This window comes from Neoarius graeffei, chromosome 3 (assembly GCF_027579695.1).
Source record: "Neoarius graeffei isolate fNeoGra1 chromosome 3, fNeoGra1.pri, whole genome shotgun sequence".
Lineage (NCBI taxonomy): Eukaryota > Metazoa > Chordata > Actinopteri > Siluriformes > Ariidae > Neoarius > Neoarius graeffei.
Window position 1 is genome coordinate 44477194 of NC_083571.1, and position 13953 is coordinate 44491146.

The window sequence follows — 13953 nt, forward strand, 5'->3', positions numbered from 1 at the left end:
TTTTCCAGCCTCTTATTGCCCCTGTCCCAACTTTTTTGAGATGTGTTGCTGTCATGAAATTTCAAATGAGCCAATATTTGGCATGAAATTTCAAAATGTCTCACTTTCGACAATTTGACATGTTGTCTATGTTCTATTGTGAATACAATATCAGTTTTTGAGATTTGTAAATTATTGCATTGCGTTTTTATTTACAATTTGTACTTTGTCCCAACTTTTTTGGAATTGGGGTTGTAGACAAAAGGGCAGGATATGGCTTCCCAGTTTCTCCCATTGACACACAAAAGGGAAGCGCTCTGAAGTATGCTGTGTGAAGTGAGACGTTTGAGCCTTCTACATGAGGAACATGTTCTGATGCTTTCTCCTGTCCTTTGTTCTCTCCAGGTTACTTCAGCTGAGCTCCCTATGGGATACGACTCTTGTGACTGAATTATGGCTCCAGAACAATACCCAAGGTTCCACCATGAAACTTTGCAACAGTGTCAGATTCAGTGACACCTATATTGCTAGTACACAGAAAAATGCAAGCTACTAAAAAACCCTAATGTTTATCTGCATAAGGGATCAGCTCCATGTTAACAGCATAAATAATAAAACCTACACCTTTTTTTTCTTTTTTAAGTACATTCCATATTTTCTAAATTGACCGTAGGTGTGAATGTGAGTGTGAATGGTTGTCTGTGTCTATGTGTCAGCCCTGTGATGACCTGGCGACTTGTCCAGGGTGTACCCCGCCTTTCGCCCGTAGTCAGCTGGGATAGGCTCCAGCTTGCCTGCGACCCTGTAGAACAGGATAAAGCGGCTAGAGATAATGAGATGAGATGAGACATTCCATATTTTACTTTCCCCCCCCACAAAAATCAAGCCTGCTTCTGGTAGCTGATCATATGATACTGTCAAGTTGTATACACCAAAAATATGTTGGCTCTGGTAGTGTAATTTTGGATCCAGTGTAGGAGTAAAGTGGTTTTCCGCCAACATATGCCAAGCTACAATTTAAAAAAAAAAAAAAAAAAAGACAGGCCCCCCCCCAATTTTTCTTTTGGTGTGACCACACATTAAAGCTATACTGCCTTTCAGATTTTTCAAGTGTAGGTCATAAAGAATTTTCCCCAACACCCAATTATTTTTCTTCAGTTGACCAAAAGCTACTTAATTTGAAATCACAGACATCCAATTTAATTCTTTTTTTTTTTTTTTTTTAAATAGAACAATTAATGAATTTAAGGCCATGTGGCCCTAAATTCTCCGCTATTTTTTCCTGCTTCGCCATGACTCAATTCAAGATACTATGTCATGCATGATGTGGTGGGCTTTCCCCATTCGCACAAGGCATTGTGGGATACAAATTTGAAACAGGAGGGAAAAATGGAGGACGCAAGCATGCGAATGAAACGTGAAAGACTGACTACAGTCACGAAAAGCGAGAAAAGACGTTATGTTGCAAAGGAAAGGAAACGCAGGACCAAACAAATAAGTATCAGCGGTCAGCGAGCACCTCGGTGTGATCAGCTGTTTATTTAGTGACAGAATGATGTAACTGTCAGTGCACGGTCAAGGTAAATCTGTAGATAGCAGTAATGCAACACTGCTGTAAAACCCAGAAGAAGGAGGTAAACCTGCGCATGCACACACGGACTTCCTCTGTCTGCTTGACTGCGCAAAGCGAGTGATTTCATGCACATTATTTGCTTTAATCCCCTCAAATTAAATAACTTCCCAGCCACAGAACGGCCTGTTTTTTTGTTGTTTTTAGATATTACATAAATAAACACATCACAATGACCAAATTTCAGAGGGAACTAAATTTCACTGATTTTATGAACTTGAAAGGCTGTCTAGCTTTAACAAATAGTAAGCGGCCCCTCCACGTGTTTTTTTTTTAAACAGCCAATAAGATCGCAGTCCTGCTTTCATGTTTTCCATTACCTCACAAGAACAAGACTTGTGAATTCAGATGTCAAAGTTCACCAAGATAAAGTTGATGCAAAGGAATAATACTGACAAACAGAAGTGTCCTTCATTTCCTGCACCCTTTTCTTTTTCACGGAATTTCTTTTTTTTTGGCTGGGTGAACTGGGTGAATTAGATTGCCTGAAAAAGCCAAAAAAGCATAGTTTCCAGTCAGCTCCCATATTGCTATGGCTAAACTGTAAATATTGGCATCCCTGTTAAAGGCAGGGTAGGTCATTTTGGCAAAACTAGACTTTGAAAGTCTCCAACCGAAAAATCCCCCCTCCATTCAGCCCTCATTCTAAAGCCAAAACACATGAACGCACACTGCCTGACTACTGCTGGAGGACGAGACCATAAGAGTGCATTGAGGGGAAGAGTGTTGTGTGTCGTCGTCATACCCAAAATACCTCATGTCTCATTCACATGGAAGAAAACGCCTAACATTATGATAATGAATGTAAACAATGAAGATGGCTTTTTTTTTTTTTGTACTTGCATCTTTTGACTAGCTCACTAACTTTAGCTATAACGTCTGCAATATATCTGTCTAGCCTTGTGGAAGTCTCTGGTCGTGCATGACGAGTGCACGGGTCGAGCGTGTGCACGTAGACAGGCAGGTAGGCCGTTCAGTGATCGGATGGGCTTTTTCTGTTTATTGTCAGAGCATTTGATTTATTCATTGCGGTCAGGATGTAAAGAGAATTTCAAGAAATATAACAAAAATGCTTCTAAAATCAATGGCCTACCCTAGCTTTACCTGTTTTAACACATCTCTGAAACCTCTGGCTCTTCGATACCCTTTGATAGATAAAGTGACAAACTCTACTTTTCTCTTCGCTGTGGTGGTACCACTCTTTTTTGGATGCTCAGTAGAAATCTTTTAGCTGGGAAGGTGCATGTGGTATACCATTAATTAGCTTTTACAATAAAAGCTTGAAAAATATATATATCCGTGGTCCTTAAGCCCTACAGTACCAGTCAAAAGTTCAGACACCTGAACTCATTCATAGGTTTTTCTGTATTGTGACTATTTTATTATACTAAAGACATCAAAAACTATAAAATAACTATGAAAGAACACACAGAACATATATGGAATTATGAGGTAAACAAACAAACAAAAAAAAGTTTAATATTTTAGATTCTTCTAAGTATCCAGCGTTTACCTTGACGCTTTACATACTATTAGCATTATCTTAACCAGCTTCATGAGGGAGTCACCTGGAATGCTTTTCAATTAACAGGTGCCTTGTCAAAAGTTAATTAGTGCAGTTAGTGCCTTCTTAATGCAGTTGAGATCAAAATCCGTATTATGTCAAGAACCGCATGACTAAGTAAAGAGAAATGACGTCCGTCATTACTTTAAGACATGGTGTAATAATTAATAAAAACAAAGAAAAAAACCCCACTGAACTAGAACGTGTCCAAACTTTTGTCTGGCACCGTATACACCTTAAAATATTTCCTAGTGACAGATACAGTGCATTAATGTGCCTTAAAGCAGGGGTTCTCAACCTTTTCTGTTTCGAGGCCCACCTATTCATACTTGTAATGAGTCGGGGCCCATTAAAAAAAGATCCCCAATTATTTTGGCTCATCTACTCTATTAGAATCTAATAATCTATTGTAAAGTGTATTAATGGGATATAGATATGAGAGTTTTTTCTTTGTTGTTTGTTTTGTTTTAAACGGGGTAAAGCCTTTACAAAAAACAAAGAAAAAAAACTCATATATATATATATATATATATATATATATATATATATATATATATATATATATATATATATATATATATATATACACACTAACCCTGATTAACCTGTATACCCCCACATTTTGTATGCTGCTGAATCTGGCCTTTTTTCAGTAGCTTTGTATAAACAATAACCGCTAAATGTAATGCAATGTTATGTAGGCATTCTCATTGTGAAAAGTAAGCCACATGTACATGGACTGGCATTTAATGTTGTATTTGTTCCTTTCTATTTGTTTTTTGTCTGTTCATATTCTTTTTGGGGGAGTAAAGTCAGTTTAAAAATGCCGTTAAATGCACAGGCCTATAGGCCAAGTTTAATGACCTTGAGGTTATCAGAGGTCATATGTCGTTTTACAAATGAAAAATGAATTCAGCACCCAAACATTTAACAAACAAGGCCATTTGCTAACTTCATTAATCATTTTAGTACATTTCATTCCTTAGAAAGCTGAGAAACTGGGTTCAGCTGAGACGTTTACAGGCCCAAAGTTCAATGACCTCTAGAGGTCAACAGAGGTCAGATAGAGCTCGGCATATTGCAGATTTGAATTCGGCACACCCAAATTGACAAAATAAGACTGTTTGCCGACTTTGTCTCAAAAATGCCTTTAACTCCTTAAATAAGCACTTTTTTGAATTTTGGTACCAGTCTATATCGCCGTGCATCGCCACCAAAATGCCTCATTTTGATCGACAACCCATCGCAAAGCATCGCGAGCTGTAGTGTGACCATAGTTTAATGAGGTGCATGTGACGTCGGATACAACCCAGCAATTGTACCTGACTACGAGAAAAAATTAGCTTCAACTTGGAAAAAGTAAAAATTGCGGCCCAATAGATGGCGCATCGCGACCCAGTGTTTGAGAAACACTGCCTTCACTGATACCACACAGATAAACATACTGTGTGCTAACTTTATTTCAGAGACTTTAAGGAACTCTATTGTTGTACAAACTGTCCTATAAAACACACATGACCGATACTAAATGTCTGGTAACACAGAGGTGAAGACAACCTGTAAAAATCAGTAAATCTTAAAACCAACAACAAAATAAGGCTTCCTACTGCGATGTCCTGATTTTGTGTTCGTGGAGACTATTTTCTACCTTCTGCTCCTCAGCTGCAAGGCTATAACAGCATTGTCCTACTTGCAGATATAGGGCACCGTGAAGCCTCAAACAGTAGGTTATAGACGTAACTGACTAATGAGGAGCGATTCATTTTTCTATGCCAGATGGAGTTAACATGACAAAACACTATCTATGGAGCAAGCTCATCTCGAAGAACTCTGACATATTAAACACAGTGTGCTCTGATGCTGCTAAACATAGCAAAGTGGTGTTGGGGTCATCCCTTTTAAACGTGAAAGCAAGAGCAAAAGTGATGTGGAAATTTAACTGCTTGCAGAGACGCACCTTCAGGGTCTAGCAGCTTTGTGAGGCCCAAGTGCTGTTCAGCCAGGTTAAAGGCATTCTGCAAATTATAGTGGGCATTGGATTTCTTCAGCTTGTCAAAGTCTATCAGGTCAGGCCTAGACAGAGAGAGAGAGAGAAAGAGAGAGAAAGTGAGAGGAATGTAACCTCTTATCTGCAGTTTTGTCATCTTTACTGTTATCTCGTACTCACGTTAACACTCACCCGCTTTCTGCTATTTCTTGCTATATACTAATATATACTGTATATTTTAACTGAAGGAGAGGAAGAGAGAAAAAGGCAAGGGGTGAATATGAGAGAGAGAGAGAGAGAGAGAGAGAGAGAGAGAGAGAGCACTTCACTGTACAACATACTGAACTATAATAGTTTACTGTATATACCTGTGCTTGTGAATAAGGGCGTTGAAGGCCATGCCGTCTCTCCAGCTCGTGGTGAAATTGTGAATGTTGACATTTGGATAACTGTAGCATGAAAGAAAGGTCAGAGTTCAGAAGCAGATAGAGGACTGGACCAAGCATGAACTGTCAGATCAACAAAATCTAGCAAGCCTCACTGAGAACTTGAAGCTCAACTGGTATAAATGTCATGACATAATCAGCAAGTCTTTAACTGAAATCTTTTTAAAATCTCCTTTTGAATTAAGCATAAGGCTGATTACTTGATACCTGGCACTGTGACACTGTGTGTGTGTGTGCATGCGTGTGTTCATTCACCCTGCAGTCTTCATCTGACACCAGAGAAGCAGTGCATCCTTGGCAGACTTCTTTTCCTTGCTGTCTTCCGTCTCCACGCTAATGTCCTGAATCTGTCAGACAGAATTCCAACCAAGATCTGCTCATGTACAAGCACCACACACTCTGAAGCGCTCTCTCACACACACATGCGCGCGCCATCACAACCACTTATTCCTTTACTTCTCATACCAATGATAATATACTATACATGACACATGCCTGCTTGAAATCACATCCATACCTTAAAGCAAACTATAAAAACATTTAAATAATATTGGCTGGCGTTGAGTGGTATATCAGACATTCCATTCAGCTAGCATGATATTGAGCGAGTCGGAGTTATTATTTTTCTACATACACACACTTCCAGTTTTTCGATGTCCGTTGGTATGTTTTTCTCTTGTAAACAGAGGGGAACCATCAGGGCCTTCTAGGTCTTCAGAGACGGTCCAAACATGTCAGCATTTCAAATGTTCTATTTAATTGCTTTCACTTGTTCATAATTTCATTATAATTATTCTCTTCTAATTTGGCCTCATTTTCTATCAAATGTGCTTCAGAAACGAAAGGGTTACTGTCCTGAAAACACTAAAATCAAGTTCTCCAGTGAGATTGTTGTTTGTTGTCTCTAGGCTGAGAAGAGTTTAGAGCTGGCTCACTCATTGGTTAGGACTTTATTGCCGGGACAGAAGGCCATGGCAGTGTATGTTTATGTAGGAAGTGACAGATGAATTAACCAATCAGATTTTTATTTATAGTGGGAGGGACCAAAAATGTATCGCCTTCGGCCTTCTCGAAGGCCAACGTGAGTTTAACCGCAAGTCAGCACTGTTAGCGCGGCAGTGAAGTCAGCTTCTGGCCGGTGTAGCGTTCATCAGTAGTGTTAGCGAATGCTAATAAAGCAGTCAAGCCAGTGCTATCTATTGAGAGCAAGTAGCCCATGCTAACGACCGAGAAACTAAGATTTCTGTCTCCAGACTCTTCTTTCACGCAGCTTGCCACAGTATTTTTCACTCAGACTTAAGTATTCATTTCCCTGTGTAATTTACTTAGTTACTTTTAAAATCAACATTGACAGATACACACAACGGCGCGACCTGGCAGCCTGCCACTAATCCCTTGCAAAATCCTTTGCCCTGTTGCTTTTTTGGAACTCAAGTCCCAGCTCTAATAGTAACGGTTCACCACTGCTTGTAAATATGCGTGAAGAATATCTAATGAAGTTTTGGTAGACTTTCAGGCATTCAACGCATCTTTCTCTTTCTTGGCGAACAAAGAAATGTTTATGTGCATGCGCAGCAGAAAACTCTAATTGGATATTCGCATCAGCTCTGACGTGTGATGTCATGTTGCCTTGACAACCATGCAATATCGTAAACTATATTCAACACCCATTCTCCATTGGGTAGAGTGATGTAATAGGATAAGCGATATGCGAACAATATTGCACGCTATTGAACCAAATGAATGAAACCCGTTAGAAGGGAATAGAACACGTTTTTATTCCATGGAACAAGTGCCCTGTATGGATAATACTTAATATACTGCTTTAACTGGATTATTATGTATTTTTCAATTTTAGGAACACCACACCGATGAGTAAAATCACGTCAAGAAATACATCAACCAATTGGGGGGGGGGGGGGGGGGGGGGGGGAAGCACTATTGTCAGCTGACCTGGAAGCGCAGAATGATGGTCCAGATGAGGCCCAGTGTGAGGCGGTGGTTGCCATCAACAATGTCATGAGAGCCCATGTTCTCGAGGTGAACACGCTGTTCTTTGAGGAACTGCAGAGCTTTGTCCACGTTCTCCAGACAGTGAATTCTCATACGGCCTTTTGTGGGCTTCGGCTGGAAATGACAGATTATCATCAACTTTATTTCAAGACCCAATGTAAAATTTTGTAAAAAAAAAGATGATCATTTCTACAGTACAAATACTGCGTTTCTTCTCGCGTCTCCATCTGTGACGCTGGTGAAAAGAAAGGAGTCTGCTGAATGCAGATGTGCCAACATTTACTAACGAGTAAATCCTAGCAGGCAGAGAGGAAAATCTGAATTTTACCACAAAATCCTGAAGTGCGTCATGGGCACCAACCAGATATTATCTTTTGAAGGTGTGTGTGATGAACAGCAGGTTAATAATAAGCAGCTCCTCCATTTTTACCTTAGATAGACTCATGACTGAGGCTTGTGAAGTCACAGGTCAAGTTGGCATGAAACAAAAGTTAAACGCTACCTGACGCGAATGCGGATCTTTCACATCGCATGTACAGTGGGGCAAAAAAGTATTTAGTCAGTCACCAATTGTGCAAGTTCTCCCACTTAAAAAGATGAGAGAGGCCTGTAATTTTCAACATAGGTATACCTCAACTATGAGAGACAAAATGAGAAAAAAAAATCCAGAAAATCACACTGTTTGATTTTTAAAGAATTTATTTGCAAATTATGGTGGAAAATAAGTATTTGGTCAATAACAAAAGTTCATCTCAATACTTTGTTATATACCCTTTGTTGGCAATGACAGAGGTCAAATGTTTTCTGTAAGTCTTCACAAGGTTTTCACACACTGTTGCTGGTATTTTGGCCCATTCCTCCATGCAGATCTCCTCTAGAGCAGTGATGTTTTGGGGCTGTCGCTGGGCAACATGGACTTTCAACTCCCTCCAAAGATTTTCTATGGGGTTGAGATCTGGAGACTGGCTAGGCCATTCCAGGACCTTGAAATGCTTCTTACGAAGCCACTCCTTCGTTGCCCGGGCAGTGTGTTTGGGATCATTGTCATGCTGAAAGACCCAGCCACGTTTCACCTTCAATGACCTTGCTGATGGAAGGAGGTTTTCACTCAAAATCTCACGATACATGGCCCCATTCATTCTTTCCTTTACACGGATCAGTCGTCCTGGTCCCTTTGCAGAAAAACAGCCCCAAAGCATGATGTTTCCACCCCCATGCTTCACAGTAGGTATGGTGTTCTTTGGATGCAACTCAGCATTCTTTCTCCTCCAAACACGACAAGTTGAGTTTTTACCAAAAAGTTCCATTTTGGTTTCATCTGACCATATGACATTCTCCCAATCCTCTTCTGGATCATCCAAATGCTCTCTAGCAAACTTCAGACGGGCCTGGACATGTACTGGCTTAAGCAAGGGGACACGTCTGGCACTGCAGGACTTGAGTCCCTGGCGGCGTAGCGTGTTACTGATGGTAGCCTTTGTTACTTTGGTCCCAGCTCTCTGCAGGTCATTCACTAGGTCCCCCCGTGTGGTTCTGGGATTTTTGCTCACCATTTTTGTGATCATTTTGACCCCACAGGGTGAGCTCTTGCATGGAGCCCCAGATCGAGGGAGATTATCAGTGGTCTTGTATGTCTTCCATTTTCTAATAATTGCTCCCACAGTTGATTTCTTCACACCAAGCTGCTTACCTATTGCAGATTCAGTCTTCCCAGCCTGTTGCAGGGCTACAATTTTGTTTCTGGTGTCCTTTGACAGCTCTTTGGTCTTGGCCATAGTGAAGTTTGTGGTGTGACTGTTTGAGGTTGGGGCGGCATGGTGGTGTAGTGGTTAGCGCTGTCGCCTCACAGCAAGAAGGTCCTGGGTTCGAGCCCCGGGGCCGGCGAGGGCCTTTCTGTGTGGAGTTTGCATGTTCTCCCCGTGTCCGTGTGGGTTTCCTCCGGGTGCTCCGGTTTCCCCCACAGTCCAAAGACATGCAGGTTAGGTTAACTGGTGACTCTAAATTGACCGTAGGTGTGAATGGTTGTCTGTGTCTATGTGTCAGCCCTGTGATGACCTGGCGACTTGTCCAGGGTGTACCCCGCCTTTCGCCCGTAGTCAGCTGGGATAGGCTCCAGCTTGCCTGCGACCCTGTAGAAGGATAAAGCGGCTAGAGAGAATGAATGAATGTTTGAGGTTGTGGACAGGTGTCTTTTATACTGATAACAAGTTCAAACAGGTGCCATTAATACAGGTAACGAGTGGAGGACAGAGGAGCCTCTTAAAGAAGTTGTTACAGGTCTGTGAGAGCCAGAAATCTTGCTTGTTTGTAGGTGACCAAATACTTATTTTACCGAGGAATTTACCAATTAATTCATTAAAAATCCTACAATGTGATTTCCTGGATTCTTTCCCCCCATTCTGTCTCTCATAGTTGAGGTATACCTATGATGAAAATTACAGGCCTCTCATCTTTTTAAGTGGGAGAACTTGCACAATTGGTGGCTGACTAAATACTTTTTTGCCCCACTGTATTTTCCTTCAGTGGATTGACTTTTCTGCTCAGAGAATTTATATTTGGGTTTAGTCTAACTGCTGCTTTAGCTTTATTTAAAAAAAAAAAAAGTTTACAGGTGTCTCCCATGCCAGAGAATTCCTCAGTTATTTTTGTCTTTTAAAAGTTAATGAAATTGGGGGGGGGGGTAGTTGAAAGTAGAGAAAAATGGTTCTAGTCACTCTTCGTGAAATGGCATCCTCAGTACCACTGAAACGTTTGGACGCACCTAATTCAATGCTTTTGTTTTATTTTTATTAATTAAGACACTTCATGTTAAAGTAATGATGGATGCTTTTTCTCTTTACTTACTTGAGTGGTTCTTGACATTTCACAGTTATTCCACGAAACCAAGTCGTACATGAGCTGATAGCTAACATCAGATAAAAGAACTACTTAGCTGCCAACACTAATGCACTGCTAGGTTCTACCTTTTTATTTTTACTTAGCTGCATTTAGCCTCCGTCTGTTTTCTAACATGTATGCCCTGACTCACAGGCTCGACTCGCGTTCCATTTTTAACTTCTCGCAATTCTTTAAAAAAAAAAAATTATCAAAAATTGTTAGAGAGGTATATTTTCATTTAATAACCATACGGGCAACAGACCTGATGCACAGTAACTAAGTAAAGGCACAAAGAACTGTATAAGGTTATTACAAATCAGCAGTATATTTCCCCTCATCATATAAAAAAAAAATCCGAAAGAAACACAGCAAAAGAAATCTCCGAGAAAGTTATGTTTTACTATGAAGAAGATCTGCAAATAATTAACAGTTAGTCCAGAAAATCGAGTTGTACACTAGCTATAAGCCACATAGGACGAGATTGAGTTGAATAACTGTTCTATTATATCCACATTCATTGGATTTTGAGAAACAGTGCATGCTTTTTTTTTGTAAAGTCGATAAATCAAAGCTTTATACAAAACGTCAGACAAAATCATTTGTGCTTAGAACGTAAACAAACCAATGACATGACAAGAGCAATTTGTGAAAAATGCTATAATAATTCTTGAAAATAATAATTTAAAAAAATTATATACGTTCTTACCATCAAATACTTTTATTCCTTTTTTTTTGCATATTTTGGGGTTTTCTTCTTTCAGGTTTTTTTGTTGTTGGCAAACCAACTTAAAGGTGCATTACTGCTACTGACTGGGCTGGAGTGTGGAACAGGAGATATTGTGGGGGGGACAAAACAAAAAACGATATTCTTTCATCTATTTCTGTTTCTTTTAAATACTTGATAATTTTTGTGGTTTTGTTTTCGAGTAGAGTTTTTATGTCGTCCTCGGTTGATTAAGCAACACACTCCGCCATTTTGTTTTTCTCTACTCATGGTATATGGGCTGATATCCTAGTAGTAGAGTAGCCAATCAGAGCGCACAATTGCTCATATCCAGTGAATGTGGATAGAATAATGTGGATTACTACAGTTGTGGAATAAGGCTGTTTACTGTATTTTTATTATTTACTGTTTGGTCTCAAACACATTAAGAAGGCAAAATATTGCACAAATTAACTTTTGACGAGGCATGCCTGTTAATTGAAAAGCATTCCAGGTGACGACCTCATGAAGCTGGTTAAGATAATGCTAATAGTGTGTAAAGTGTCAAGGTAAACGCTGGCTATGCTGAAGAATCTAAAACAAACATTTCGGGTGGTTTTTTTTTTAAATACTTTTTTGTTTACCACATAATTCCATACATTTCATAGTTTTGATGTCTTTAGTATTGTTCTACAATACTGTAGGTGTCGCAATTGTGTTAAAGGGCTGATGACACGTTTTTGACATCTTTGGCGATGTTTTATAACATAAAAAGTAATTCCCGATGAGTCATATATTAATTCACGAAGGCGCCTATTTTACAAGTTATGATAAACGCGGCTATTTGGGCAAATTTGACGGGGCTGCAGCACCCAGGAGACGAAGGAGGAGGAGGAGCTATATGACGTCAGCGAAAGAACCTTCCTCCTCACTTACCAGTTTGTTGATGCGACAGGTGTTCAGTTTATCATTATTAGTATTATTATACATTATTATAATATATATAGTTATTATGCCTTCGCGTTGTGTTGCCGGCTTTTGCTCCAAAACCCACAAGGATGGGGTAAGTTTATTCAAGTTTCCCAGAGATCCCGAGCTGCATGCAAAGTGGGTGAAGCAAGTCAGGCGCACTCGTGACAAGTGGGAGCCCTCACCAACATCCGTCCTGTGCTCTGAACACTTCGATTTGGATTGACACCCTTCCCAGCTTAAAAGAATCTCTTGGGTGTTCAGTTCAGCACAAACATGTGTTACTACCATCAGCAGTGCCTACAGTATTCCGGAGGGGGTCTACTATTAGCTATGCCGGATCCAGCAGTCGCCTGGGACAAGACTGTCCAAAGACAGTCCTCCTGTCAGAACATGTGCTGAGAAACGACATAAGATAAAGGTACGTAGAGCTATATGCCGCTTTTCCACTACAAACGCGGCTGAGCCGTGCCGTGCTGAGTCGAGCTGAGTCGAGCTGAGCGGGGCTGTTGGAGTTGCATTTCGACTACAACCGCGCTGAACCGTGCTGGCTGGAAGTGGGTGGACACATTGGGTGGAGTTAGCGAAAGTGGGTGGACGTCACGTGATGTCGTTAAGCAGCGCAAACAGTGACATCAGTGACAGTGGCGGAACAAGTCAGAGCCGGGTCGGGGGCGGGGCAAATGACCGGGCCCTTTATTAAAGCTTATCATAACATCATTTTAGGCTACAAAATGTCCGCAACTGCGGTGTTTACCAATTTCAACACTACCGGGTGCAACTATGTTATTTAGTACATCAAATCCTTCAAACGAACATGTAACTCAGAAACAAAAAACATTAGGATACTGTACATGGCTCATAATAAAACATCAATAGCCTATACTGCGCACATTATTTGAAGGGCATACGAATGAGCGCTCAGAGGCTGCAACGGTGACAGGAAGAGTCAGAAATAAAAGGAGGGCGGTGCAAACCTCACTGAATGCACTGTGTTTACCAATTTCAACACTACGGGGTGCAACTACGGGGTGCATGTTATTTTGTACATTAAGTCCTTCAAACGAACATGTAACTCAGAAACAAAAAAACATTAGGTGACATACTGTACATGGCTCATAATAAAACATCAATAGCCTACTGCGCGCATTATTTGAAGGGCATACGACGAGCCTTGCGCTCCGCGAACTCGTCCACGATGCTCTGTATGTCACTGATTCAGTGATCTTTTCAGCGGTAGTCTCACGACCCGGATAGTAAACAATAAACATGGAGGACATGGAGTCGTTAGTGTTGCTGGTCTTGGTGCTGTGGCTTGTTGTCACCGACAACGCCAACAGATACTGGCAAGAGCGTATAGATGAGGCGAGGCGCATAAGGCTTCAGAAATTCTCGTAATTCGTAATTATTATTCTTCCGGGTTTGCGGTGTTTACAGATCCCAGCGCGCTCGCGGGGCGTGTGTGGGCATGTGAGGACACTCCTCCTCACCAATCAGTGCACAGGGGAGTGTCTGCTCACGCCCCCAACCTCACTCGGCACGGCTTGGCTCGCTTCAGCCCCACTCCAAAACGGTGCGAGTTTTAGGGGCTAAGCAGGGCTGAAACGAGCTGAGTCGTGCTGGTTTTTGGTAGTCGAAACGTGAGCCGTGTCGGGCTGAAGTGAGCTGAAGCGAGCTGAAGTGAGCTGAAAAAGGGTAGTGGAAAAGGGCCAATAGAGTGCTCCGACATGATGCTAAAAATAGTAACACTGCGGTCTGCGCGGCCATCTTGGAAGTGACTCGCTC

General features: G+C 41.0%; 1 protein-coding gene across 4 annotated transcripts in view; it reads right to left on the minus strand.

The window, feature by feature from the left end:
- LOC132883352 (spectrin beta chain, non-erythrocytic 1-like) overlaps window positions 1-13953 on the minus strand; it is a 202851-nt gene that overhangs the window by 116878 nt on the left and 72020 nt on the right. For all 4 annotated transcript variants that reach the window (XM_060916867.1, XM_060916869.1, XM_060916865.1 and 1 more), the window contains 4 exons: window positions 7560-7733; window positions 5862-5953; window positions 5529-5609; window positions 5131-5246 (listed from right to left, as the gene is read on the minus strand). In XM_060916867.1, the coding sequence (XP_060772850.1) occupies window positions 5131-5246; window positions 5529-5609; window positions 5862-5953; window positions 7560-7733 (463 nt within the window). The remainder of the gene's footprint in view (window positions 1-5130; window positions 5247-5528; window positions 5610-5861; window positions 5954-7559; window positions 7734-13953) is intronic.